This window comes from Amyelois transitella, chromosome 9 (assembly GCF_032362555.1).
Source record: "Amyelois transitella isolate CPQ chromosome 9, ilAmyTran1.1, whole genome shotgun sequence".
Lineage (NCBI taxonomy): Eukaryota > Metazoa > Arthropoda > Insecta > Lepidoptera > Pyralidae > Amyelois > Amyelois transitella.
Window position 1 is genome coordinate 6,482,171 of NC_083512.1, and position 27,883 is coordinate 6,510,053.

At 33.4% G+C, this 27,883-nt stretch overlaps 2 protein-coding genes across 3 annotated transcripts; both read right to left on the minus strand.

Moving 5' to 3' along the window:
- LOC106134738 (chaoptin) lies at nt 1–27,488 on the minus strand. 2 transcript variants are annotated; one of them, XM_013334861.2, is made up of 5 exons: nt 27,328–27,488; nt 5,906–6,125; nt 2,628–5,750; nt 2,204–2,496; nt 1–1,514 (listed from the first exon to the last, which is right to left on the minus strand). In XM_013334861.2, the coding sequence occupies exons 2-5, from the start codon at nt 6,054–6,056 to the stop codon at nt 945–947; spliced, it is 4,137 nt and encodes a 1,378-aa protein (XP_013190315.1). In that variant the 5' UTR covers nt 6,057–6,125; nt 27,328–27,488; the 3' UTR covers nt 1–944. The 2 variants fall into 2 exon arrangements, with proteins under 2 accessions (XP_013190315.1, XP_013190314.1); XM_013334860.2 differs by lacking the exon at nt 27,328–27,488 and adding an exon at nt 17,677–17,853.
- LOC132902101 (uncharacterized) lies at nt 17,739–25,696 on the minus strand. The gene is made up of 3 exons (XM_060945922.1): nt 24,673–25,696; nt 22,990–24,581; nt 17,739–17,921 (listed from the first exon to the last, which is right to left on the minus strand). Exons 1-3 carry the CDS (start codon nt 25,694–25,696, stop codon nt 17,739–17,741), a joined length of 2,799 nt encoding a protein of 932 aa, XP_060801905.1.
- Nucleotides 27,489–27,883: the final 395 nt, after the last annotated feature.

A 27,883-nucleotide genomic window follows, 5' to 3' on the forward strand; every position in this document is an offset into this window, starting at 1 on the left:
ATTTAACAAAATTCAATTCAATTAAAACATATATCAACAGAATTTGGTACAGTGTTAATTAATCTAAACAAGTCTGATATTTTCGCTCATTTACACGATCTTATCCTAGTCACTAAAGTAACTTTTCGGTAATTCCTTTTTATAAGTAGTATATATTTTTCACAAAGTTTTTATTTTACAATGTAATTTCTACCAAACTTGCCATTAAAGTGTAATATAACACAGCTTCATTGTATTTAAATACTATTTATTAGGTACACCTATGCCTTAGATTAAAATAAACTTTTCAAAGTCATCAACATAATAAATAGGACCACTTTTAATAGTTATAAATAATACAAACTTAAATCCTCACTCTTAGGGGTTTTCAGAGGAATAACCATTTTGGCGAATCAATGATAAAGTTTATGAATCAGATGGTACGTTCCTAATGTGTGGATACATATAAAGAAACATCATAAAATGCAAAATAATATCAAGTATTCTGTGTGTTTCAGAGATCAAATATTTTATTTTCAAGGCTCTAGAGCGCTCTTGCTTGCCGAGAAAAATTACTTGAATGCATAAAGGAACGGACTACGCAAATGAAATTGAATAATTTAATAGCAAAACATACTTAAGTTTTAAACTTCTGATCTAAATAAATATACCTACATAATAATTTTAATGACGCACAGATAAATTATTTCTTCGTGAAGGTACATCACTGACGACAAAGTTTTTCGATTATCACACATTTCGTTATTGATAGCTCGTAGTTGCAATAATTCATTTCTGTCTGCCAAACTCGTGAAAGAAGTTTCAAAGACGATGAAGGTATAAAAGGTTTCATCTCAGCTTGAGTGGCATCCTATTCACGAGGGAATCAAATTGGAAAAATCCGTACCCATATCGCTCTTTAAGTTGTTGAAACTTCCGACCTATGTTTGCACATACAATATCGTTTACTCGTGTTTGCACTGCGGCTTCGTCTTGTCCGCAATAGTATTGATATCCATGTCGGTAGTTTGGACTTCGACGGTAGGAGTATTGAAGTTATCGTAGGAAATGTATTGGGGAGGCTGTTGCACTTCAGCTTTCGCCACAACCGGACGTTTCTTAGTCTTTATGTAGCCTAAAGCGGACACTAATACAACGAAAACTATGAATCCAATACAACATCCCACAACCAAGCTAAGTCTTCTTGTTAAAATGTCAGCTATTCCCATGTAAGTATTAGAAAATGGGCTGTCTAAAGCCGTGCTAAATAGTTCTATAGTTGTAACTGTGGAACATTTGCTAGTCAGAGAGTCGTTCATGTAAGACCGTAGGTGGTTGAATATTTGTTCGTCTCCGTATGGAATGCTTGGATTATCAAAGGAGGGAGCTATTCTGGCGTCGGGTACAGACGAGGTGGCAGAGGACGAAATGCCAAAGTTGCCGACTGCTAATACGCACACTGTGTATCGGGAGCCGGGCGTCAAGTGATTCAATCTCGTGGATCGGGCTGTCGCGTTCAAGAGCTTCCCTCGTATCTGTGAAAAATATTGCCAAGTCAGAATAAATAATGATATTTTCTGCAGGAAGTATCATATTTCTATTCTTTGATATAACATTTGTGATGTAAATCAAAGCTTTCATGCTGGTTTGGTAGCCAGGAAAAACATAAAACTTAGTCATGATCTTGAACACGTTCCTTTGATTTCAATCTCAGTTAGTCTTAATCGAAATTTGACTATGTGTCGTAAGGTCATAAATAAATAGTTATTCTATCAATACAAAGTTTGAAATAAAATTGACCTTCGCCTCTGTAAATTTTTTTAAGCTTTCTATAGATTTTGATGCAATTTTTAGGAGGTATATTCAAAAACATTAATAATAACACGCTCGCTAGAACTATATACAATAATTTATTTATATAATTTGACAGAAATTTAACTTTTTGAATTAATTGGTTAGAAGAATGAGCATGAAACATTGTTAAAAATGAAGATTTAAACGGATTCGCGGCACATCCGAATATCCACGGGAGAGAAACATAAATATTTTTTATGGTCCATTGAAGTGATGCACAGCCTTTGTATTCAAATGTTTGTTGTAATGGCTGCCGTGCGGGTTTCATACAAATTCATTTAAAAAAAATAATTTATAGTTTGCATAATTATATTAAATATATAATATCTAGTCAAGTATGATAAAGAATTTACTACGATAAAGTACTTACGATACTTGGGGATTGTTCACTGAAGTAAGCCACTTGATATCCAGTTAAGCCACTTTGGTTGCGACTTTGCCATGAGACAACTACGGAATATGTCTGAATATCTTGTATGGCGACCCGGATTACTATAGGCATGTCACACAGTCTCTGAGCGGGGAGTTCGATGAAACTATAACCGTGCAATTCTTCCGGATGTTCGCAGCGCAAATTACTGCTACGTTTTAACACAATTTTATAGTGATCTTGCATCCATTTCCAAATATCTTGCGATTCACAGTTGCATGTTAATGGATTTTCTGTAAAAAATTAAAAATGGTTTTTATCGCAAGTCGTAATCTAATAAATAGTCAAGTGAAAAACGTACATATTAGACCTAAATAAATTTGTCATTTGTCTATAATTACAAACAAATAGGTAAAGTACGTACCATCCAAAGATAAAGTCTTCACTTGTGTTTCTATTGTTAATATCATCTTCATCTGGAATACTTCAAAGTAGTTGTGGCTCAAGTCTATAAGTGTGAGTTTATTCAAATTTTGGAAGGCATCTGAGGATATAGCGGACAGCCAATTGTTGCTTAAGTAAAGTTCTGTGAGGCTTTGCAAGCCCCGGAAGATGTCTTTATTAATCTTTGATATATGGTTACACGAGATATCCAACTTTTGTAAGTTTTGTAAATCCGATGTGAATTCTTCCAAATCCCGTATTACATTTTTTGAAATATTGACAATCCGTACTAAATATAATCCTTGAAGTCTCTCTCTAGGAATATTTTCTAGTTTATTGTGACTTAAATCTAGCTTTTCTAAACTGTGCAACTTAGAAAATGCACCTGGTGATAGCCGTTCTATTGAATTTTTCTTGAGAACCAATTTTTTTAGTACCGGAAAGTTTTCAAAATCTTTGCTCGTTATTATAGTTAAGTTTGTATTTATTATAACCAATTCTTCCATGACGGGATATAATCTAGTTGGGTGTACTTGAAACAACTGTTTAAAAAGATTAGATGACATATTTAAGGTTGTGAGAGCCGGTAGTATGGAATCCGATATTCCAGCACTAGGTATATGTTTAAAAAGATTTTCGGACAAGTCTATTTCTTTTAGCATCGATGAATGTTGAAAAAAATTTGGAGGAATGACAGTTAACTTATTTTTACTCATATTTAATGTTACAAGATTCCGTAAGCTAGGAGAGGTGAATCCGTTTAAAATAGAAATGCGATTGTCACACAAATTCAATATCCTTAAATTTTGCAGACCCACAAATTTAAAGAAGTCAATACTGTGCAATTGGTTATGACATAAATCTAATATCTCCAGAGAGGTGATATTAAATAATGCTACATGTGGAAATTCTGTAAAATTATTGCCCTTTAAATTCAATTCTTGCAATATTGTTGTATAGGCAAAAACATCTTTGTGTAAATCTTTCAGATTGTTGTATGCCAAGTTTATTCGTAATAAATTCTGATTTTTAATAAATGTTGCTGAGGGCAATTGGGATATGTTCGACATTTCCATTGACAAAGTTTGTAACGAAGGTAAATGAGAGAATGTTTTATTTTCCAATACATTGAAATTATTTCTAGCTATAATGAGTGATTTCAATCCAGGTATCTGAACTTGAATAATATCTTCCCAAGTCAAGAGATTATTGTTCATTTCTAAGTCACTTAAGTTTGGCAAAGTTTTCAGTGAGTCTGCTTCGATTATGGAAATTGAATTTTTGTTAAGTCGGAGTTGTTTAATAGGCAGCGATGAAATATCAAAATCTAATACAATAATCTCATTGTGTGACAAATCTAATATTTTCAATCTTATAAAATATTTAAAAGTGTCTTTGGCAAGTTGATTTATAAAATTGTGCTGAAGATAAAGCTCTTCTAGCGTTACAAGATTATAAAAAGTTTCATTGTTCAGTTTTACTAGCTTATTATTACTTAGATCTAAGTACTTTAATTTTTTTAAATGCATAAAAGTCTTATTTTCTATATGTACAATACTGTTATTTTTTAAATACAGCCTTTGAATACTTAACAAATCATTGAATAAATTTGAAGTTAATACTTTAATATTATTTTGGCTGAGCCACATTATTTGCACATTTACTTGCCCTCTAAGAGAGCTATTTTTTAGTAACGATAAATAATTTACACCAAGTTGAATGGATACAAGTGAAGAATTTCTATTCGGGAATACATCCCCAATAGCAGTCAAACGATTAGCTTGCAAATTTATATGTTGTAAATGTCTGAGTGTAATAAATGCATGGGAATCTATAGTTTGTATTACATTGTTTTGTAAATGCAATTCTAAAAGTTCAGGTAGTGGGCTAAATACACTCCGTTTAATGTGACCTAATTTATTATTTTGTAAACGGATTTCTTTCAGTTCCACCAATTTATCAAACACTAATTCATCTAATTCGTTTATTTCATTATTATCTAAACTTAAAGTTACTAATTTATGATTGTAATGAAAAATATTACGAGGAAGCTTTTTCAAAAAATTTGTTCCCATATGTAGTTGAGTCAAGTTTTGTAATGAAGAAAAGCAATTTGGATCTAATTTTTGTAAAGCATTATGTTCTAAATTGAGAACTGTTAAGCTTATTGTATTTTTAAATGCATCTTCTGGTATTTCTAAAATATTATTTTCAGACAAAAATATTTCAGATAGGTGATGAAGATTTGAAAATAAACCTTTAATATGATGAAGGTGATTGTAACTGAGGTCTATAGTGCGAATTTTCAAATTCTTTTGAAAAATATTTTTATCAATATTAATAATCTTATTACGACTCAGATCAACAGTTTCAAGATCAACCAGTGAATTGAATGCTTCTTCATGTATTTTCTGAATTTGATTACTAAAAAACGTTAACGTTCTTATCTTTGGCATACATCGAAACCAATTTTTTTCTATAACAGTAAACGAGTTCGAATTCAAATCTAAGGTTAATAAATGTTGAATAGTAATATCTAAATTATCTGGTATTGAATGAATTTTGTTCCATGCTAGCCTTAAATTGTTTAGTTTGTTTAATCGGCCCAAAGGTTGCAAGGGAAAAATATCGAGAAAATTCTCCGTCAAATCGAGTTCTGTGAGTGATTCTTCCAAATTGTAAAATGCATTTTCAGAAATATTGACAATTTTATTTCCCTTCAAATTTAGTTTCTTCAATCTGAGATTTCGGAAAGTGTTTGCTTGTATTTCTTTGATGTCGTTGAGTTGTAAATCAAGTGATTCAATATTGTACAGCTCGAAAAAAGATTCATGTGGAATTCTGTTTAATTTACTGGAAATGATGCTCAAAGACATCAACGAATCCCGCAGTAGTGAGAAGGCATCGGAACTTATTTTATTTATATTTGATTGCGATATTTGTAAGTTGAATATTTTGGTGTTTGGTGGAAACAATTCCGACTTAAGTTCGGTGGTGGTACTTTCGAGATCATAGATCGATAATGAATGAATTGATCCTTGAATCTTTGATATTATATTTCTCACAACCCCAGCCGTTGCACTCGGACATTCTAAAAATAACCCTGAAATAAAAATAATTATATGAATCTGAGATATGAGTGATATCTAATGAGATAATTATATTTTAAAAAGGTAAAAAATGTTTCTTTACTTTTAAGAATTTCTTAAAAGTATTGTTTCACCTTTCTGGAGTAATCTAATGTATTATAAACTTTACCTTCTTTGAAGTTATAGCACGGGCATATAGGATTCTCTGCCAGACTCGGACATTGTGTTTGCTCTTCTCCTTGCAGTATCCGAGTATGAATGATAATCAAAAATGCGTATATACCGCATTTTCCAATAGACAGACGAGTAGAAATGGCCATATTGCTTCGACGTCATTGCAATAACATTGTGTGTTCAGCGTCCCAAGTAGGTGAATGACTTTCGTGGCCCTTTAAAAAAAGATAAAATTATTTGAAATTTAAACATAAATATAAACAAGCTTTTAATGGGTATTTTACTCCATTAGAGATTTTGTAAGAACCATCATAATTTTTATTTTCCTCGAAGGAAGCCCGGGCTCCACATTACCACGATTCTACAGTGGCTATGATATCTACACTAATATTATAAAGAGGAAAACTTTGTTTGTTTGTTTGTTTGGTTGTAATGTATAGGCTCAAAAACTACTGGACTGATTTTAAAAATTCTTTCACCATTCGAAAGCTACATTATCCACGAGTAACATAGACTATATTTTATTTTGGAAAAAAATAGGATTCCGTAATATATTTGGATTTTTCGGACACAAACTGAAAAAAATCAACCAAAAAGTTACTTATTTTGCGTACGCTGCCTAAACTACAAAAGATAGAACCATAAAATGTTTTAATTAATTGTAGATCTTATAAATATCTACAAAAAAGTCCGCGACACACTATATCTATATATGTCGAGTAAGGCACATCAACCACATTTTTATTTAAAAATCTTGAGTTTTTTTTGGTCTACATTTAAACGCGTTTTTTTACTCATGCTATTAATCCTTATCAAAATAAATAATTTCATCAATAAGTACAATTTATGTAGATAATATTTGGTCTTTGAATGATTAAAATTGGACGTTTGGTTTTGAAGTTGTGGTGAAATTAAAATATTACGATTTCTGCTGCACGGCCCATTGTGTCCCGTGCCCGAAGTGAGCAACTTAGTTAGCCGCTTTGCGGGCGGTCCTTTAGTTAGTTCTAATAGAGATATATTTAGTATCGGCTGTGCATCCGTGCGAAGCCGGGACGGGTCGCTAGTGTTACATAAAGCGCCTCCAATCTGACCTCCGCAACCGTTTTGCAGTCAAACTTATAAATGTATCTCAGAGAAGTCATTAGTATGTACCAACCAATAATAACCAATTGGTGTGTATGTGCGTAATTAGTAGGTAGGTAGTTTGGGTAGATGCCCATGGTAGGATTACGCTCAAACAGTGAACCTGGTTACACCATATGACCGCAATTCCAAACCTATGTCTAGCGATCATATATCGAATAATTATAATTATATTTTATTTAAATTTGTAAATATTTACGAGGCGCATAAATTATAAATAACATCACAATTGCCTCCCAAGTTGTTATTATTTCACAGCAATCGTTAATGTTTAATCCCGAAAATTGCACAAAGGAAATACAGCGGTGCTTTCCGATTAAACTGGAGGGATTAATTAATTGCCATTTGTACCCACGCAGACACAAGTGCCTTTCATTGTTTGTTTTGATAACAATTTTAATCAGTGGGTTTTCTCCAACGACATAGATGGTTATTTAAAATAATATTGCTGCTTGTAGAAAAATAAATATTAATTAAATTAATTGTATTATTTATCTCAGTGTTCGGAAGATGTTGTCTGTTTGCCCTATCTAGGGGATAAAAACGAGATTAAAGGCATATGTCTGAATGGAAGGTACTAGGCTTGCTCTGATTTTACTCTTGATATTGGTACAAGTACGTTAAGAAAATATACGTTAAGTATTTAATACGTCTTGCTAACTTTTCCAAAAACTAATGGCTGAACCTCCAACATACCTTATTACCAAAATAAAATCAAAATCCTCTAAACCTTTATTGCTTTGGAAAGCAACAAAAAATTTTTCTCTTTAAAAATTTGACAATAACAAGAAGCTGAAATTGAAATCAATTTGTTCCCGAAACTTCTATTTTAAACAAAGCATTCCGGAGGCTATGAAAAATAATAACCTACTAAATTACCTTCGGGGGCTTAACTCCTCAAAGCTGAGCGGTAGGGGCACAAGTTCAGCTGATGGAAAATTTCTCATTCAAGGCTTTTTAATATACGAATTGAACCTACGTTAGTAGGTTGAGTTAAAACTAATTTTGAATAACAGTTCAGAACCATTATTCAAATAGAACTGTGTCAAATAATATTAATCTTAGAACTATGCTGTTTTATTAATCGCACGTTGATTCAATCATTTAACTCGTTCATTGAAGTAGGAAGTAATTATATTTGCTAAAGGGTTTCCGGTGGAGTAAAACAGGATCATCTCTTTTCGTGAATAAACACAAAACAAAAACTGACTTATTGTCCAACTGACATTATGACGCACAGCGTAAATTGCTGGGTCTAGAGATTGTAATTTGGCACGAAGGTACTTTTATGTCTAGAAGAGTAAGTACTAAGAGAGGATTGCCCGAAATTTCCTTTGGAACAACAGACTCTTATACCGATATAGCCGCGTGTATACTAAAGTATTATTATAGAACAAAATCAATAATAACGTTAATAATTCCCAGCGGAAGTTGTATTAGGCAGTTAGCCGATTGTAAAATCTTTAATCTAGGTATTCTTATTATTAAAAAAAAGAATGTAATATATATATATATATATATATATATATAACAATAAATCTTAAAAGCAAGCATTCGCAAGCAGCATGCAAGTATAAAACAACTAAGAAAACGATTGAGAAAAACAGAATTTTCAAGAATGACACAAGACAACAATAAATTTATTATTTAATCATTCCTCTACCTACCAACTATAGCGTAACAATTAACAAGTGAACCACGACCCTATTTGTTTATTATGAAGTTTTTCATCTTGCAAATAAGATTTAAACTTTTCTTTTATCGGATATAACACAAAACTCGATTACTGAAGGAAAGTTTGAAGGCGGCTCGTTTAATGACATGGCAGTGTGTTTAGCTATGTACAAACTTCCGAGTTTGAGGATCATCATGAAAATATGCATATACAAGTGTTTAACATATTTATTCGAATTATATTCATTTTAATAAATAATGGATGAGTCGATTAAGACTTGACTGGTTGAGCTTTCAGTTTCTTGACTTATCCAGCAAATAGTTAATACTCGTATCTAGAAGAATGTATGGAATGACGCTTGCAGAATGGTCTTTTTAATCTGCATATACGGTACCGAAACGTAATCTCTGCTTAAGGCAGCTAAAGATCATTCCGTGCATAGCGTTTCACACTATTGTTGCCATCCTCAGCATAGAGACAAATATATAAGTCAGTTAGTATTTAAATAAAATAATTTCATCTTTACCACGAAGCTGTTAAAGACTCTAGATTAATATTACAATGATTAAACTGAAGTAGAAGTTGTTATAAGCTCATTGATCACACGATTATTCCGAAATCACAATACAATTACGCTGACGCCGCGAGCAGTGGGCGATTCATCATTGTTAATGTCACTAATTAAATTTTATCGGCCATATATTTTGTAGACATAGCTAATTTCATCAATTTTTAATACGCCCAGCGGACCGTTACCGTGGATGAGCTATGCGGAGCTTTTGTAAAACATAAGGCGCGGAAACGGTGTTATTGCTTTTTATTTTTATCTTTAAGTTTTATTTTCAATTGTGTCAAAGTGGTTTTTTATAATTTTATTCTATTTAAAAATGGTTTAAAGTGGCTTTCTATAATTATACTAACTTTACGTTCATTATGTTAATTTTTATTTCATTCATTTAAAAATGAATACCAGTGAATCCGCCTCAGTAAAGCGTAAAATCCCGTTAGTTTCCTTTCCCGCGAGATTTCCGGAAATTCCTTTAACTACCTAATATACAAACCAAATTTCAAATCTCTAGACCCAGTTGTTTGGGCTGTGCTGTTAATATTTCAGTCATGCAGTCAGTCAGGGTCCTCATTTATATATATTTACACATGGAATGTATATCAAAATAAATTTAGTTTCACATACATTACTTTTACTAAAAACATACAAGTATAGGTAGGTATATTAGCAAACTTGCACTGTTCCCATTTTTAATAGGTTTAATTACCATGCTTTTAAAAAGTGTTCGTGAATGCGTAGCACTTTGATTTTATTTTCCAAAATATTTTTTTTTTTTTCGTATATAGGTAAAGTAAGACTTTTAGGCCTAATTTAAGAATTCATTTTATTTTAAGTATGATTGATTCACGTAAGCGATGACTGAATGAAATTCGTTTTCAATGTTCTAACTTTTCTCGACATTGAAGCATTGATGACATTCCAATTAACGGGAATTGAGTCTACATTCAATCGAGATCAGTAATTTCATTTTTTACGAGTAATTTTCACGAAATATATCGAACACTTATAGGTATAACTTTTTTTAACTAAAATTAAAAGTGAATCCTTAATAGAATAATAAAATACTTTTATTACGTTGTCATATTTTCATTAATTTTGTCTATTCAATGAAATTGTAATTGCCGACGTTCTAGCAACCTGACAGCATCTCTGAATTTCAATTGCATCATAAGCCATCCAGTATTCATGATTAAATAGCGAACAAGTTAAATTAAGTTAACTTCAGTGGTATTCAATAAATATTCTCCTTATTCAAGCATCCTTTACACAGAAATGAAGACAATTGTGTCAAATTAACAACGTGTCAGCATGTATACTGCCAACCGTTCTTAGCTGTGCCAAATTGTCACACAAAATGTACATTCAGCGGCGTGGAAACTTGCCCATCGATGGATATTATTATTTATGGGGAAAAACCGTATATATATTTAATGTCGATGAGTAGCTATATTATATTAAACGTTATAACCCCTCTCTCATTATAACCCCTTTTTTATCAACTTCAGTCGTTACGTTCATAACTGAAAACGATATGAAAATACTTACAATGGCACTCGTAACAACTTGTGAAAGTCATGAGTGCACCTGGGTGTAGAAAAAAAAATTTTTGAATTTTCATTTCCACGGGAATTTCGGTAATTCCAAAACAAGATATGACCTACATGCCAAATTTCAGATGTATTCAGTTGTTCCGGCTCGGCTGTGCGTTGTCTGTCAGTCAGACACACAACGAAATATCATTTGCTTCGGTAGCGTTTCTAATTATGATTTTCCTTTTAATAGACATTTAATTTAACCATTAAAATAACATACATAAATACATATGGTCACGTCAATATCCCTTGCGGGTTAGACAGAGCCAACAGTCTTAAAAAGACTGAATGGCCACGTTCAGCTGGTTGGCTTAGTGATAGTATCAAAATAAATTTTGTATATATTAGATTATTAATAAATTCCCCAAGTTCATAAGTTGCACTCTAGGCGTAACGCTATGACGATCAGATGCTATGTCTTAGGTCCCACATGTTTATAACACCCTACTTATTCTTACCGAAGCACTCTCAAATGCTCACCGACATTTCCGACATGTTAGTAAGTAGTAAACATCAGCTTAGATATTTGCGGTCTGCATTGATGGCATCCAAAATAGAACAAAGTACAAACACGTCTCCTCTACTAGAGCTAGCGAACATGTGAGTAATACACAAGCGAGTACGATTTTCGATTCCACTCTGGTCTAGCACCAAAGAAAAATTATGAATAAAGCAATTCTTATTCTATCTTAGTACATCAACTACTGATTGAAGATTACGAGTATCTTTAAAGAAAAATAATACATAACTAATGTATGAGCAACAAGCAGTCCATGACTATTTCTTTCACCATCCTTCTATCTATCTAGATATTGCTATTTTCTAAAGGTTTTTTTATAGAATGCTATTAACATTAAATATATAATTATGTTAGCTTTAAGACTTAATAATTTTTTAAAGAATCTAATATTAAATTTTTCGATCTATTTATTAATCTTTAATCTAAGTGTTTGACAATTTCATGATTCCGTTTAAGTATACACTTAAAAAAATCACAACATTATTTTTGAAATGGCAATATTAAGAGACAATATTACTCCTTAGAATAAAAAAAATAAAGTAGGTCAAGATGACCTTTTTAGGATCTGTGACAGCAAGTATAATAGGTATTAGTTTTTCAATGTGTATTAGAAATATTCAACACAATTAGTTAATATTCTCATGCGAACCCAAGGGAAGTCGCAACCTGGATAAACACCGGAATGAAGTAATAAATATTTTCATCATATTTATTTTTACCTTAACGAGCCTTATATTATCTGAAAAGAAGGAAATAATGTGATCTATAAATACAGTTCGCGGTCACGTAAACAATATTTCAGAAGTACTCTGACCTGTCGGTTAATCAGTCAATATGTCTGTTTATTCTCTTCTTGCTTATGTTTTTTGGAAATCAGCAAAGCGTTTTTTGTTTCGTTTATGGAAACATTACATAGATCTTTCATCTAAAAATAAGCCAAAACTCAATATGAAAGACCCACTAAATGTTAAGCCAACCTTTGCTGTATAAACGGTTAGAAAAACGTTATTCCATCATGTCCAACTAAATTAAATTCTGTGTAAATACAGAATTTAATTAGGTATGTTCGAGATTAGTGAAAGCAAACAATCTTAGAGTTTGATTCGGCACGAACGAAAGTAAACAATTAAGATGATTCATTCGCTGCCCGGCCAGCGAACTGTTCCCTAACTTTTCCAATTTCCAAGTAGAATCTCACTTGCTTTTAATAAACGTATTACTAGCGTAAACGTCACGATTTATAACAAGTCCCATTAAATCTGGTAGCGTAGCTTGTATGTGTTCTATTCAAAGAATAGAAAAAATGTTTTAAATTATCGGTATAAACAAAAGTTTAAATACCTGTGCTATAATGCAAGTTTTTTAAAATAAGAATATAAAAGTTAATAATGTGTACGGCGCCGTATGCACTTTTTCCAATGCAGGTAAAGTATGACTTATCACCAACGTTTTTAATAAACTATTTAAATTTATTTTATTGATTTCATTGTACCACCGATTACATAAATATGTAGTGCTACTCGTAAATTTACATTTAGTAAATTTAATGCTTTCGTTTGATTTATTACCGTGTTACGAGACAATCAGAATTCCGTTGGAACTTCATATTTTAGGTCACTGTTTCATGGCTGCGAATTTCCATATTATTTACAGTCGACAATCCAATCGTTCATTATGTAATAATCCCGCCAGGATGAGTTGATATTCCAAACGCATTGCGTTTAAATCCGGGTGTTGGGAAAAGCGATTTTGAATTTTTCATAAGATGACGTCGGAATAAACAAGCGTTCTATATAAAAAATAAATACACACTTTTATTGATAAACAGACCAAAAATATCTTGTTTACTAGAACAATATTAATGGATTTAATGGAGAACTAGAAAATATTTTGTTAGGCTAATGGCGGTTATTAGAATATAAAACGTGAAAAAACGGGTTTCATTATGTGCTAATTTTATCTACATAGATATAAAAATCTAGGAACAAAAGGTAATAGCGTTCTGAAGAAAATAATTTTCTAATTAAAATACGACATGAAGGCGTTGGAACTGTGGAAAAGTTCATTATCTTCCATAATGAAGTTTATAATGCCTTCAATTATAGCATAAAGTGAGAGTGACACAGCCAGCATTGAATCAAAAAGACCCTCTTGACTAGCCTTTACCAAAACGAAATCTAAACGTTAACAAATCTCATTCGAAGAAGAATCTGGTACTGTATTAAAAATTATAACTTGAAACGTAAAACTTGCACGTGTATAAAGTGAAAGAAGTATGCAGAGATCGTGGCAAGGGAAATCTTTAATTTTCCATATTTGACGCTGCTTTCCTGAAGTGACAGATTCCGGTTCACAACTTCTGTTTTTGAAAGAATTTCGGAAAATCTTCTCATAGCGCATCCTAGACCACAATAGGAATTGGCATTCAAATTTCCATATTTTAGACTAAGCGCTTTGGGTTGTGCGTACAGTTAATCAGTCAGTCATTTCTCAATACTGAGAGGTGCCAAATTTTAAACAATAGGTAATTTTGAAGAGTATCTACAAGTAATCCCAAAAAATATTATAAATGCGAAAGTAAGTTTGCTTGTTATCTCTTTACGCGTTCGTTAGCTACTCAACCCATCTTCTTGAAATTTTGCTTTTGTATAATTAAGTGTATGGAAAAGGACATAGAGTATATTCAGTCGGGTAAAAACTATAGTTCCCGTGGGATTTTAGAAAAACCTGTAGGTGGCGCTTAAGTCGTGCGTGTAGGTAGCAATAAATTAAAGCTAGATACAAATAAAATTTAAACTTTTGAAATAATGTTTGGGCGTCGCCACAGAATAAGCAGAATTCGATAAACGGCCAAAGGCTAGCGGAAACCAAACCGTCGAATGTGCATTCTAAATTCGCTCCACTCCACAATGTTTACGTTTGCTGGTTTTATATGGCAGAATTGTTGAAAGTTGGGGCAGCTTGAATGAATAGAAATTGAAGATTCGGCAAAATTTCAAATTTGTGCCAGATACATTTTGTTGTTATAGATATTGATATATATTGTTAGTAAGTATTTTGTTTATTTAATTATGTAACTACAGTTGTATTTAACTCCAAGAAATTTAACTTAGGTACCTGAATTTTGTTTATTAATTTTCTGTAGCACAATATACCTACTTCCATGTTTTACTGTCTTCTTTACTTTATCCAAATATATAATAGACGGCATTAATTAACTAACTGGCCGACATACAAATGCACGGCAGAGTTCAAACATTAAAAAGTTTTCCATGTAAATTCTAAAAAATTTCGCGGGTACGGAAATTAACGGATTTTCGTTTATCGCAGATGTGTAATTAGCCTAATTTGCATCATAAGTAAATTTTGTATTATTAACCTCCTAGCCAATAAGATAAAGTACAATTACCATAACGACCTTTACATTCAACACAATAACTCGTGGGTATCTCTATTTAAAACTTTACCGTTTTTAAAACGTATAATCGTTTTGTACGAAATAATATCAATATTAACTCTATATTTCGTTGAAACAAAGTCAGCAATACGTGTAATAAGTTTATTATACTAACACCACTTAGTTCTAATAGCCGACTAGATAGCCTCTATGGAAAGATTACAATGACAAATGTTGGATCCGACCGTTCATGGTCACTAATTTACTAGTGGATGGATTCCATTAATTATCGTCTTTATCATTCGACCACCGTTAAGCCTTCAATGGTCAGTTACAGTTATAATCTATCGCGGTCTTTTATTATTTATGTTCGAAGTTTTACTCCAGAATTAGAAAGTTTCGCACTTTCGAACTAACTACGATTATATGATAGTTTCCCATATTATGCTTTTGATAAGTTTGTTCTTTTTTCATCTAATTTAGAAAATGTAATGGTAAAATATTAAAAACGTTAAATGTATCTTTATTATAATAAGGTTTACGATATTAATTAATTAATGTAATATTACAATATGACCAAGGTAAAAATATATTTTAAGATCAAAGCTTCATTGATTAATATGCTCCTTTACTATGGTCGCCGTTTAGTTTTATTATCTTTTAAATAATATTTAAAAACTGTCCTTTCTGTGGGTTTTAGATCATGGAGTGTCGTTCCCTCTTGGACCAACAAATGGCGCTTATCCGTCACTCTCCAGATACGAGCGTTGACGAGTGTCGGGTGTCAAAGCTTGTCATTGGAACTATAAACTTTCAAACCAGCCAAACCATTCTCGACTTTATATATCAGGTGGCAGTTCCGATAATCCCGCAGTTTAAACGTGTGTACAACAGTGATTCAGAAAATAGATTTTTGTAGGTCACCGTTTTTGTGTTTGGAAACGGAAAGGGGATTAAAGAGCTGATACGAGATTAGGAAAACGTGTGAAGAAATGTTTACGTGAATTGAATAAGAAAAAAGGAAAAACAAATAGTGAAGTCTACGGTTTCATTCCGTTTGATTTCAGGTTATCGATGACAAAAAGCAAACAATTTCTTTAGCTCAAACATATATTTAACGGTTTTGGATATAATTGCATTCGAATCTCAAATTATTTTCATGAAATTTACTCAGTTAAAAGTATTGCTAATCAAAGAGCGCATTGACCACGCCCTACGTGAAGGCCTCAAATTTCACTGACAGAACTAAGTGATGGATAGGTTACCTCAAAAGAATCACAAACGCGGTTGCACCAGGAAAACTTGCTTGTGATAAATGTAATGAAGAAAATTTGCATACCCTGGAGTCAGATGGTACCTAATCCCAAAGACAGTCAACACATAGACAAGTTTTGGTTTGTCTATGTGTTCCTCTGGCATTGACAGTAAATCTAATAAAGTAAGTCGTATCCCGGGTGCATCCTCTCTGGATAAAATAATCTGATTGCTAACCCATTTTCGTTTACCGACAATTTAGAGTCTAGCGTAGGTTAATGTATTCGCATTTAAAAATCCCATTTACATTTAAAGTGGTACATATTAATAGGGATGTATCTAATTTAGAATTATATTTGGTTCAATTAAAACATTCTTTTCTTTTTCACTTATAACTTTGAGGAGAATTTTTTGTAATAATCCCTTTGTCTTAACAACCTGAGGCCTTGTCTGCCCCACGAGGGATAGTCTTGATGTATGCTAAGCTAAGCACATAAAAAGCGATGAAATGAGTAATCCATTCATGTGTGCCCTTGTCAAATCTTAAGTCCACATTGATTTAAAAGTAAGCTTCGACTTCTATCAAAAATGCGTTTTGAATGAAAAAAATTAAAGTTCACTAAGCTTCTTTTATTTATCTTTTACATAATATATAAAACAAGATGCAGGTTGTTTGATTGACTTAACAAGTCATAGCCCAAACCGTTGACTCTAGAGATTAAAAATTTGGCATGAAGATCCTCATGTGATCTAGAAAGGATTTCCCAAATTTCTCGCAGGAACGAAAATAAACGGGATCTTTCGCTTTACGCGGGATGGAGTGACGGGCGTTTTCTTCTTCAAAGTAATAACAGTGTGACAATAATGAGGTATATTCATATAAATCAAGCCATCCTTTGTTTTATCAATTCGTACTTATTATCCCTCTTTGCGTTTATTCAGGCTTGCGTTGTTGCACTCGAATGAAAGAATTGGACATCTATATTGATAACAATATAGAGGTCGGGTAAACACGTGGTTTTTCTCAATATTTGGCCAAAAGCAGATAAATGCTACCCACAGAAACAGAAGTAGTAGCTACTTATTAGGCTTGAAATATATATAACATACTGTCAATTATTTTTTAAATTAATTTAAATAAAAATTAAACTTAATCATCTGGAATTTGGGTTTATCTTTGAAATTAAATATTTTAAGACGAACTGTATTAAAATCAATATTTTTTTCTTTACTTTTAAACAAACAATCATCTGCATTCGCTTCAATTAATTAATTAATTTTGATTAAACTATATTAATTTTGTATACGTCATGATTATAAGTATTTATCTCACGTTAATGAAGCCATAAAAAATATGCCCAATTAGAAGAACTTACACTACAGAGTAATTAAATCTATACAAAGTTAAAAACTAATCAATCTAAAGTACGTATTGGATACCGGTTCCGCTGAACTTTATCGAAGGAAAAGTTTTGCAGAGCGAGCCGCATTTACCGTGAAGGATTCATTTCCGGCGGTGGACAGGTAATACGGAATTTAGACTATCATTTAAGCAAATATGCCGGAAAATTACTTTCGACAATAAACTTTTGAAGAACAAATTACTTGACTCACCAGTTTACTCCGTAGTTTCAAGTTATCTCAATATCCATAGTTCAGATGCACTTGAAATCCGTCTATCCGGCAACTGCGGAGATCAACTTGGAAACTTTTGAACACTGAGTGGCCGACGTGACTTCGATACAGTTGAGGAACGTTGGGAGCAACACAGGCGCGTCCAGTGCGTCCCCACTCCCGTAGCCGACTGGAGCAGGGATCTGGCCGGAGTCTGCGTAATAGATCGGCATCCCTACAGATTGCTATATGGGAATAAACGCTAATAAATTACGTACATTGTACACGCATAACGCGAGTGTTTTTGATTAGTTTGAAGTCAACCGCTTTCGTGCTGGAATGCATCAAGCAGGCATTCTTCAGCTTTCAGGAGTAGATCATTCTATGTGTTTAAAACCTTTTTATTAGATATCCTTTTTCCTATCCCTACCTGAATCTTAATTCCGCCATTGGACCATCCAGTTAAATGTGATGAGTTTAGTTTCTTCGGGTCTGTATTTTCTTACGAATATGATACACAAACGAAAATTTCTTTTCTAAAAAAGGTATCATTTCTCCTAAACAAATTTTAATAATACATACGTATAACACAAACAAACTGGGTTTAATTTAGCGACAGAACGCAACTTGCCGGTGGCAGTCTTAAGTGGGATCTAGGCGTCATTTGTTTTCAAGTTATTTATTTTGTTTGTGCAAATTTTGTGGGAGGGTTCAAATAAATATATTTTAAGACTAGGGACACTCCAAATCTTTTCGGTGGATGTCCTATGAGGTGACTAATAAATATGTGTCAAAAATAAATCTAGGTTAAGAACTAGGATCTCAGGTGAATTAGGTTTCCCGTTAACAGGCTCATGGAGGTCAGTTGGAAGTTATTTCGTGTAAAAAAAGAGCGTGGTAATAGTCTAACCCGAATATTCTAACATTGCTCTATTATAACCTTACGTCAATTCTTTACTTTTTTTACTCAAGAGATATTATATTGGCCAAATATAAAAATGCGATATATCACAAGGAAAAAGTAAGAAATTAAGTATTAGTTTTTTTTGTCATGAAAATACAGTTACACCGCACAGAATTTAATTTTTCAAATGGATCTGACTGTATTTTTTGAGTGAATGTCAGAGTCATTCAAATACAAAGAGGAAAAAAGTCGTATACTAAATAAAGAGACATTTCCAATTTGTATGTTTGCCCAAATATAGAGTTATTTAAAATACTTTGCTTTAGGAGTTTTATTTATATCTTACACAGGCTCAAATTAAGCGTTAAAACACTTGATTAAATTTTTTCGTTCTCTCGGCGTTAAATAAAGCGAATCGTCATGTTGATCATCAGTCCAAAAGGAGAAAGCTGGTAGGTTCAAGTTTTTCGTGTCCTCACCTATCTGGAGATGTGTCCGGGTCTGCCGATGACCACGACCATGGATTGGGTAAGTCAGGTTCTTACACGAAGCGACTCCCGTCTGACTCCCGCAAAGAAAATAATAATCAGAAACGTAGTGGATAATGATTATTTATCCAATTGCCCGAAGAGCCAGTTGCAGGTTTCTTCATCCTGGTTTCTCCATTCATAAGAATATCTGTTAATAATCAAATACTGTACATAACTTTACGGATTATATGTATGGATTTTATTGTTTGGCATAAATATATTAATGGAAAGCACTCATTTTGTTGATGGCTGAATTTTATTCAAACAACTGCATAAGTATACCTAATGCCTAATACCTAAATATGATACGTCTATTTAAGGTACATAGGTAGGTAGCAGTGCGACATATTACATCGCAAGTATATAACATCCTCTTACAACTTAATATCAATGAGCACTTAAGATGTCGAACTATTTTTCATTATCCGCTGTAATTACAGTATCTAAGACCGATTTGGCAATAATCTCGGAGACATTTATGTTTTATCGTTAACATAGATATAATTAAAAGTTACCAGAACAATAAAAGAAATAGAAAGTATTTTATGGTGCCAAGTCATGTGATAAAATTACTTATAATTTATTATTTATATTATATCATAAGGTCACCTTACCTTAACACAAAGGTCAGAATTAAAAGTACCAGTTATTATTTTGTAACTACAAGAGTGTTCTGATTCATTTTCCAAACTTCGCAATAAATAATGAATTAAAGATAATACCTACTTAATTTAAAAAAAATGAATCATGAAATTTAATAAGTTTCGTTACATCATTACTCAATTTCTATTACTGTTCTCCTATTGTCTGACAAGGCATTATTACTTATTTTAGTATTCTGTCATGGTAAGTCGAACCCCGGCAGATCTGTTAGCGTTCGGCGATGATTAGTATTCGCTTCCCGTCTCCAACACACATCAAAGCGAATTCCTGTGTCACATCATCAAGGAAAGATAAAGTGGGAAAGACTGAATATCCAGCTGACTCAATCTTTATCTCAAGTAGATTGTAACTTATGTCTTGTTTGGTACTGTGAAAGTTTAGCGGGGATCGATTATTGATTATGTTATTTATGGAGATATCTTCATTTTGTCTTTTCGATTGTAATGCTTTTTTGTAGTTTTAATAAATGTCAAAGTTACAATAAAGGTAGAACCTTAGGCAGAGAACTACAATTTTATACAATGAATGTAATAAAAACATTATTTCATGCACAAATATGTTTACTAAGTTTCGGTTTGAATTAATTTCTGAAGTCAAGTGCTTGAGCACCGAAATTGATTTCGGCACGTTAAAGACAAGTTAAAATAATAATAAATCTACTCTACTCAGGCCAAGCGTGTGTTGGAACATGCACCGTACGGAACAATGCAATCTTAAGTTTCTGCAGTAGATTATGCTTTCAAACTCCGTCCAGATTTGTACATAAAAAAAAATCATCAATGTGTTAATGATTCCAGATCGAATTTGCTACGTTTAGTCAAAATATCAAAGTTATTTTTAACACTGACTAACAAGTTTAAAAGATAGCATATTTAATTTATCCTTTTGTATTAATTAAAAGCCGGATGGCTATGAAAGAGGTGACCTTTTGAATAAACATTTGGGTTCGTGTTTTTGTTCCATCTATTCTATTTTCATAATGCAAAATGGGTTATTTGCGTAGCTCTTCCGGCCCCGGGTTGCAAACAAGAAGTTTCTTTCATCGCGTCATTTGCCAACGTAACCCCATACTCTGTGTACAAAATATTGAAAGTATAGCATTGCGGCCAACAAATTTTAACAAATTTAATGAGTAGATAATATTGTTATTTAAGTTTATTTTACTATGACTATACAATTTATTTTAAAGGCGAAAGTTTGTAAGGATTGAGTTACTTGACATATGTAGAAAGTTGACAAGGGAATGACATAATAAGTTAAAATTTATAAAGATTGAAAGCAGTCACGGGCAACAGATTTTTATGAATAAATTGAAAAATTATAGATTTAAACTTCAGGAATTTAATTTTTTTGTGAATTCGTAAGGTAAAAGCCCCGGGTAAGAGTCTAGTCTGTAAAGTAAAGGAAAAATATCTGAGCATATAGTTAGAAAGGATATTTGAAAATTCTCGCAAGAGCTTAGTCCCAGGTTCGTTAAGGTACTTGAGTATAAAAATGTTTAAACGTCTCATGAGTTTGTTGTCAGGCAGGAATTTCATAGAAACTTTGTCATTAAGTATATTTAAATACACTACAAGAAAAAAATTGTGAATACAACTAACAAACCCAATATTACGTCCATTGCGAGATAGAAAAATAATGGAATTAAGATTTGAGTTACTGATAGTTTTTTTGCTTTGATAAAAAAAAAGTATCTTTACTTTAAAAATCTTGTTACTTTACAGATATAGTTTGCGCCGAAAGAGTTGTAGCTTACACATCCCACTCTTTTTAGCTATTAGACCAACAAATTACGACTCAAGAAAAAAGTATTTTTGTATTATGTTACTTGCTATTTCTGTGTGTTACCGGTTGTGTATACCTAAATAAATACGACGAAAACCAATGTAATAAGGTAAGCTTCTTCTGTAATATTATATTTTGTTCTATATTACCCCTTACTTGCTTATGACAATTAAAAACAAACGCCTAAGTACCACCGAGGGCATACCTCTCGGTGGTGCTTAGGAGTGTGATTTTAAAATTATAATCAAATTGTGCAAGGGAATTTTCTTTTATAACACTTTAAAGGTGATTAGTTCGTTGAACCCTATTAGATACCTAATTACGAATTGATAATCTATACCACAATCCATACTTATATTGTAAAGATAAATTTGTATTATTCTTTGTAACTTATAAACTAACAGTTTTAACACGGGCGGAGCTGCGGTTTTAACACTGAACCACGAAATTTTGCGTACAAACTTTAAAGCGTAGAGAAGGACTATGTTTGTATAAAAATAATTTACAATAGCCGACACCAAAACGAAAACGCTCACTAAAAAGGCTAAAACTCATGATACTACAACTAAATTGTTATGTTTCTGAAAGCAAACAATAGTTTATTTTCAGTTGAATTATGGCGTGACTTGCCATGATAGATATCGCCACGGTCGTGAGAACTTGGAATGTAAGAGGACACGTCTAGGAATGTACATTAGCGCATATGCAAGACCTTTTCGTATACATTTTGCATAACTTTACAACAAGCTAAGTCAGGGCTGTTTTGCTTACAACCTGAATCGTGTCCTACTAACATTATAAATACGAAAGTTTGTATGGTGTGCAAATGTGTGTTTGTTAATCTTTCGCATAAAATCAACTAGTCAAATTTCGTTCTATATCCCGACATTCTTACGGGAGCGAATCTTCGGGACGTAGTTCTTCTTAATATTCATAATATAATTAAATACACTTGAAAATCCATATTGTATTTGATATTAAAACAATGATGTGTTTATGGTGCATTTGAATAAAATTTAAATAAATCACAGATTTATTTATTTATTTATTTATTTATTTATTTATTTATTTATTTATTTATTTATTTATTAGGTACACAAAACAGTTTTACAACAAAACTTAATATAAATGTAAACAATAGAAACATGGCCAGTTGTAAAACCAAAAACAAGTGTACTCAGCATGATTAACATTATAGTACTTACTTAGTGAAATGTGAGGACAGAATTATGGAGCATATTTAAAAAAATACTCAATCTTAGACAAATTATTGATACACAATAAGCTAAGCGGAAGCAAGCCAATGTAAAAAAGAAAAAATCATGTTAAAGTATATAAAATAAAACAACTATAATGAGCGAGTGATTATGACAGTAAGCTACGGATATGTGTTTTGAAGCTATTTAATGACAGGCAAAAGATATCAGGTACCTGCTCAGCGTTATATTTGACATGTAAAAGATTGTATATTCGGCAGATTCTGAGAATCGGATTGTGAGACGAAACTTTATTATTACACGAGGGTATGGCGAAGGGGACAATGATGCGAACTGATCTAGTCGGGACTCTGAGATTTATGCTTGATAATAATGTGGTAGACAAGTGACCTTGAATAATTTTATAAAGATATATGAAGTCCTGGACAGAGCGTCTTATCTCAAGGCTATTGAGTTTGAAAAAACTAAGACGCTGGTCATAGCTACTAAGCTGTCGCTTGAGGCCCCGGCGCGCTGAAAGTACGCGAAGGAAACGTCTTTGAATGGATTCAATTAAATCAATAGAGACCGCGTATTGTGGACTCCAAATAATGGAGGCATATTCCAGTCGACTCAATACCAAGGCGCGGAAGAGATGGATCAAACTATCAGTGCGTTTAAAATCACGAGAGACACGGAGTATAAAACCCAAGAGTTTGTTACATTTCTTGGTAATCATAGCGTAGTGCCCATTAAAACTAAGATTACTATCAAAGACCACCCCGAGATCCTTAACTTCAGATTTTCTAGCCAGAGTTTCGCCGCCTATGCTATACTCAAAAGTAATTGGTTTCTTTTTGCGAGTGAATGTTATCACAGAACACTTACCGATGCCAAGGCTCATTTTGTTGTCAGCGCACCAAGCGACCAGTTCGTTAATATCCCTTTGAATTGCGATACAATAATTTACCGAGTTTATGGAAGTAAAAATTTTAAGATCATCGGCAAATAATAGTGAGCTACAGCGCAAGCGGGGTATCAGGTCATTTATGTAAATTATGAAAAATAAGGATCCCAGGTGCGAGCCCTGAGGTACGCCTGATGGGATGATTATTGGCTCCGAGCAAAATCCCTTGAGAACCACCAACTGGCTGCGATGCTCCATGTATGAACATATCCATCTATAAAGACTTCCGTGAATTCCTAGGGCCTGTAGTTTGCTCAGAAGAGTGATGTGATCGACCTTGTCAAAAGCCTTTTGGAAATCAGTATAAACAGAATCGACCTGACCATGTTCATTAAAAACCCTGCAGATGAAATTGGTATACTCCATTAGATTACTGACCGTCGACTTGCCTCTAAGAAATCCATGTTGAGCTTGCTCAATATGTGGTCCAACTTGAGAATAAATATGATCATAAATTAAAGATTCCATTAATTTGGCAAACGCAGATAAAATACTAATGGGTCTATAATTAGAACAGCTAGTCGGATCACCAGACTTGTAAATGGGTACTACATGAGCTCTTTTCCATGTGTTTGGAAATATCCCAGAAGTAATTGATTTACTAAATATTATGTGCAAGGGAGTCAGCAAAGCGTCAGCGCAATATTTGATGAAGCATGGTGGGACACCGTCAGGTCCAGCTCCTTTGTTGACATCAAGTTTCGTTATTTTCTTCCGAAGATCTTCGCGAGATAGGTGAACTTGGGACAACGAGTAAGAGCAATTATGCGTAGCGTTGAAGTCAGAAGAAGATATACCGTCCGGGCTTGTGAAGACTGACGAGAAATATTCACAAAAAAGTTCAGAGACAGCAGCACCACCTGTTGCAGATTTATTTTCATAAGTCATGGTATCAGGTATAGAATTGCATGTTTTTTTTGCTATTAACATAAGAGAAAAACAACTTTGTACCATTTAAAAGTGAGTCCTCGACTCCACTTATGAAATTACTGTGGCATGATTTAATTAGTTGTTTTGATCTAGTTCTTAGTAGCTGAAACTCGTCATAGTCCCTAGGGTTTTTGTATTTTTTAAATATTTTGTGAACTTTATTCTTCTCCTCAATACATGCTTTAACCGGCTGAGAATACCAGACAGGATAAACTTGGTCGCTAACACGTTTCATGGGAGTGTTTTCTTTTATTATTTTATTCAAAATTTCGTAGAAGCATTGCACATCTACATTAACATCATTATTGCTAAGGAGGTCGCTCCAATTCACATCCAACAAGCTAAGAGAGCACTTATCATAGTCGCATTTACGGAAATTAGGAACAGCTTCCTTCTTTGCTTTAATATTATTTTTATTGAGATGTAACGCAACTTCGATATCTATTGCTGGATGATGTCGATCAGGAGTTGACAAAGGACAGCATTCTGATAAGGATAGAGTAGTAACATCTGATATGACCAAATCTAAGAACCTATCATTAGAGTTGCGTACATGATTATATTGATACATGTTGCATAAGTTGAGGAAATCAACTAAAAGGGATGACTTTGCATCATAGGGATTGCTATGTTGAAGACGTTTTGACATAGGAAATGTTGGATCCAAGGTCCAATTGAGTAAGGGTATATTAAAATCACCCAACAATATTGTTTGAGCCTCATTTTCAAAGACATTTAATATATTGTCTGAGCATTTATCTAGTAATGTTTGGTAATCAGAAACAGAACTATCAGGAGGTAAATAAACTAGTCCAACATTTAATGGCATACCACGGCCATCAGTTATAGAAATCCAAATGTCCTCCAGACCAGATTCACAATTAATGCGCCTAATGACAGGTATGTTCTTTTTTATAGCAATCAATACCCCCCCGCCAGATTGTTTGGATGTACGGTCGAGATCTCGATCTTTGCGAAAAACGGTGTACCTGTCGTCTATAAATTCATTGGTGCAGATAGAATCGTCTAAATTGGTCTCGCACATACATATCACGTCATAATCATCACTCAAAATTTCTATATATACTTCCTTTAATTTACTTTTAATACGGTTAACATTCTGATAAAAAATATGCATAATTAATGTAAGAATAAAAAAACTGTATAGCAAAATAATGGCATTTAAAAAGAGAACAGATAACAATAACAAAAAATATATGATATAATAATATTAAGTTTTACAATTTTTTTCCAATGATTCCTTGTTCTTTATATGTAAAGCGGGAGACGTGTCGTCTTTCCTCATGTACACGCGACCAAATTTCACCCATACATATTTGTAACGTTTTTCCTTGGCAGCCATACGGGCAGCGGCGTGTAGATCTTTGCATTCCGCTGACAAATGCTCCGAAACAAATATCGGTGACTTATCTCCGGGGACGCCAAGGTGGCGGGAGTTGAGTGGTTCTTGTTTGTTGCTGCGGTTGAATCTCTTGACGCCTGAAATTATCACGTCCCTGACTCGCTCCGATGGCAACGTAGCTAGTATAGTGCGGGGGCGGCTAGAGGTAGGGTTGAGTTTTGCAATACGTCTGCACGAGCGTATGTCACCGTCCGAAATTGGGACTTTTATTGTGTCGCATAGACCCTTAACAATGGCAACAACATCCTCGTTATGACGCTCGGGCACCGCCTGTATTTCAAGGTTGAGGCTTCTTGATGACTTTTCCACTATGCCAATCCGCTGTTGTAGTTTGGCGACCTGCACTCTCAACTCAGCCTTGTCCGACTCAAGGCGAGATATCGTTTTACTCATTTCTTGGACGGTGTTTTCCGTGTCGTATTGTTTAGCCGCTAGAAAGTCAGTTGTTGAAGAAAATTCCGATTTAAGCTGCTCAGACACATTAAACATTTCGCTTTTTATGTTTTGTCTAATCTCCAATGTGAGTGTTTCCCTCAGGCTATTTATCTTCATGTCAAATAGCTGGCTAAACTGCTTCATGGTGATGCTAGCTTCCTCATTTAGGGTAGTTCCACGATCTGAATGAGAATCAGAGGAAAGGGCCGATATATTGTATTCATCGCATGACATATTTGCAAGCTGATTCTGCTGCTGAGCTGACTGATGAGTGATGTTAGCATCAAGTGATACAGGAGCAGTGGTAGCTACGCTGGACATTCTATGGGTAAACGGCGAGCGAACGGGCGTGTCGTCAGATCTATTACGACGCGTGACATTATTGCACGTATCACAACGCCACTCGCGCCTTATATTTTTAGCATTTGTGTTAAAATCATTAGTGGAAATATTTAAGCATTTATAGTGATATCCATGATTGCATGATATGCATTTTAATGACTCCTTAGCATTGGTAAGCTTATTGCACGCAGTACACAGCATTTTGATGTAATATTGATTAGGTAGAAGTCACAGCAAGGAAGTGAGTACAGTGAAAGAATTGTATAATAATATTCGTAGCCAGGTTGTAAACAACACAATTAATGTTCCACGGTAGGCGGTAGATAAGATGCAATGTCATCGATGACACAAAGACAAGGACGGCCGGTGCGGTGAAGACCGCACGTGCGAGCGAGAACACTGATCGCCGCGCGCTCGTGTATTAGGCGTCTACGACTGATAGTGCTGAGTGTTATTGAATAGAATTTAAAACTCACAAATTCTCGAACACTGCAACTGCAATCCCATTTATTCTTACATATACACAACACTTATATTATTCGCTTCACTTTAACTTATATTTCAGGCTTAAAGATACGCTTATCACAGCGATAATTTTATTGTAAGTACGGAGCAATCACTCAATAACGCAAGCGTCGTACGAATCTATAAAACTAATTGGTGTGGCTGATGATTCAGATGATCAGATTTATGATGAAATATGAAAACGTTATGATGAAAACTGGTAATACATTTACCACTTATTAGTTTCTAAAGTCTTATTTATTATTCTCAATTCTAATGGACTTTATTTGTTCCGCCGCTTCTTCTACACATGCGCTTTGGAAGCGGTAGTAGTTATAATTAGATTTAAGTGATGTGACGTCAATAAGTGATACCTTGTATCCAATTTTGAAAATAAACTATTCTATTCTATTAAAAAATTACATTTACATATACTTTGCGGGGTAAACAGAGCCATTATTCTGAAAGAAAAGACTGAAAGGCCACGTTTATCTGTATGGCTTTATGATGGAATTGAGATTAAAATAG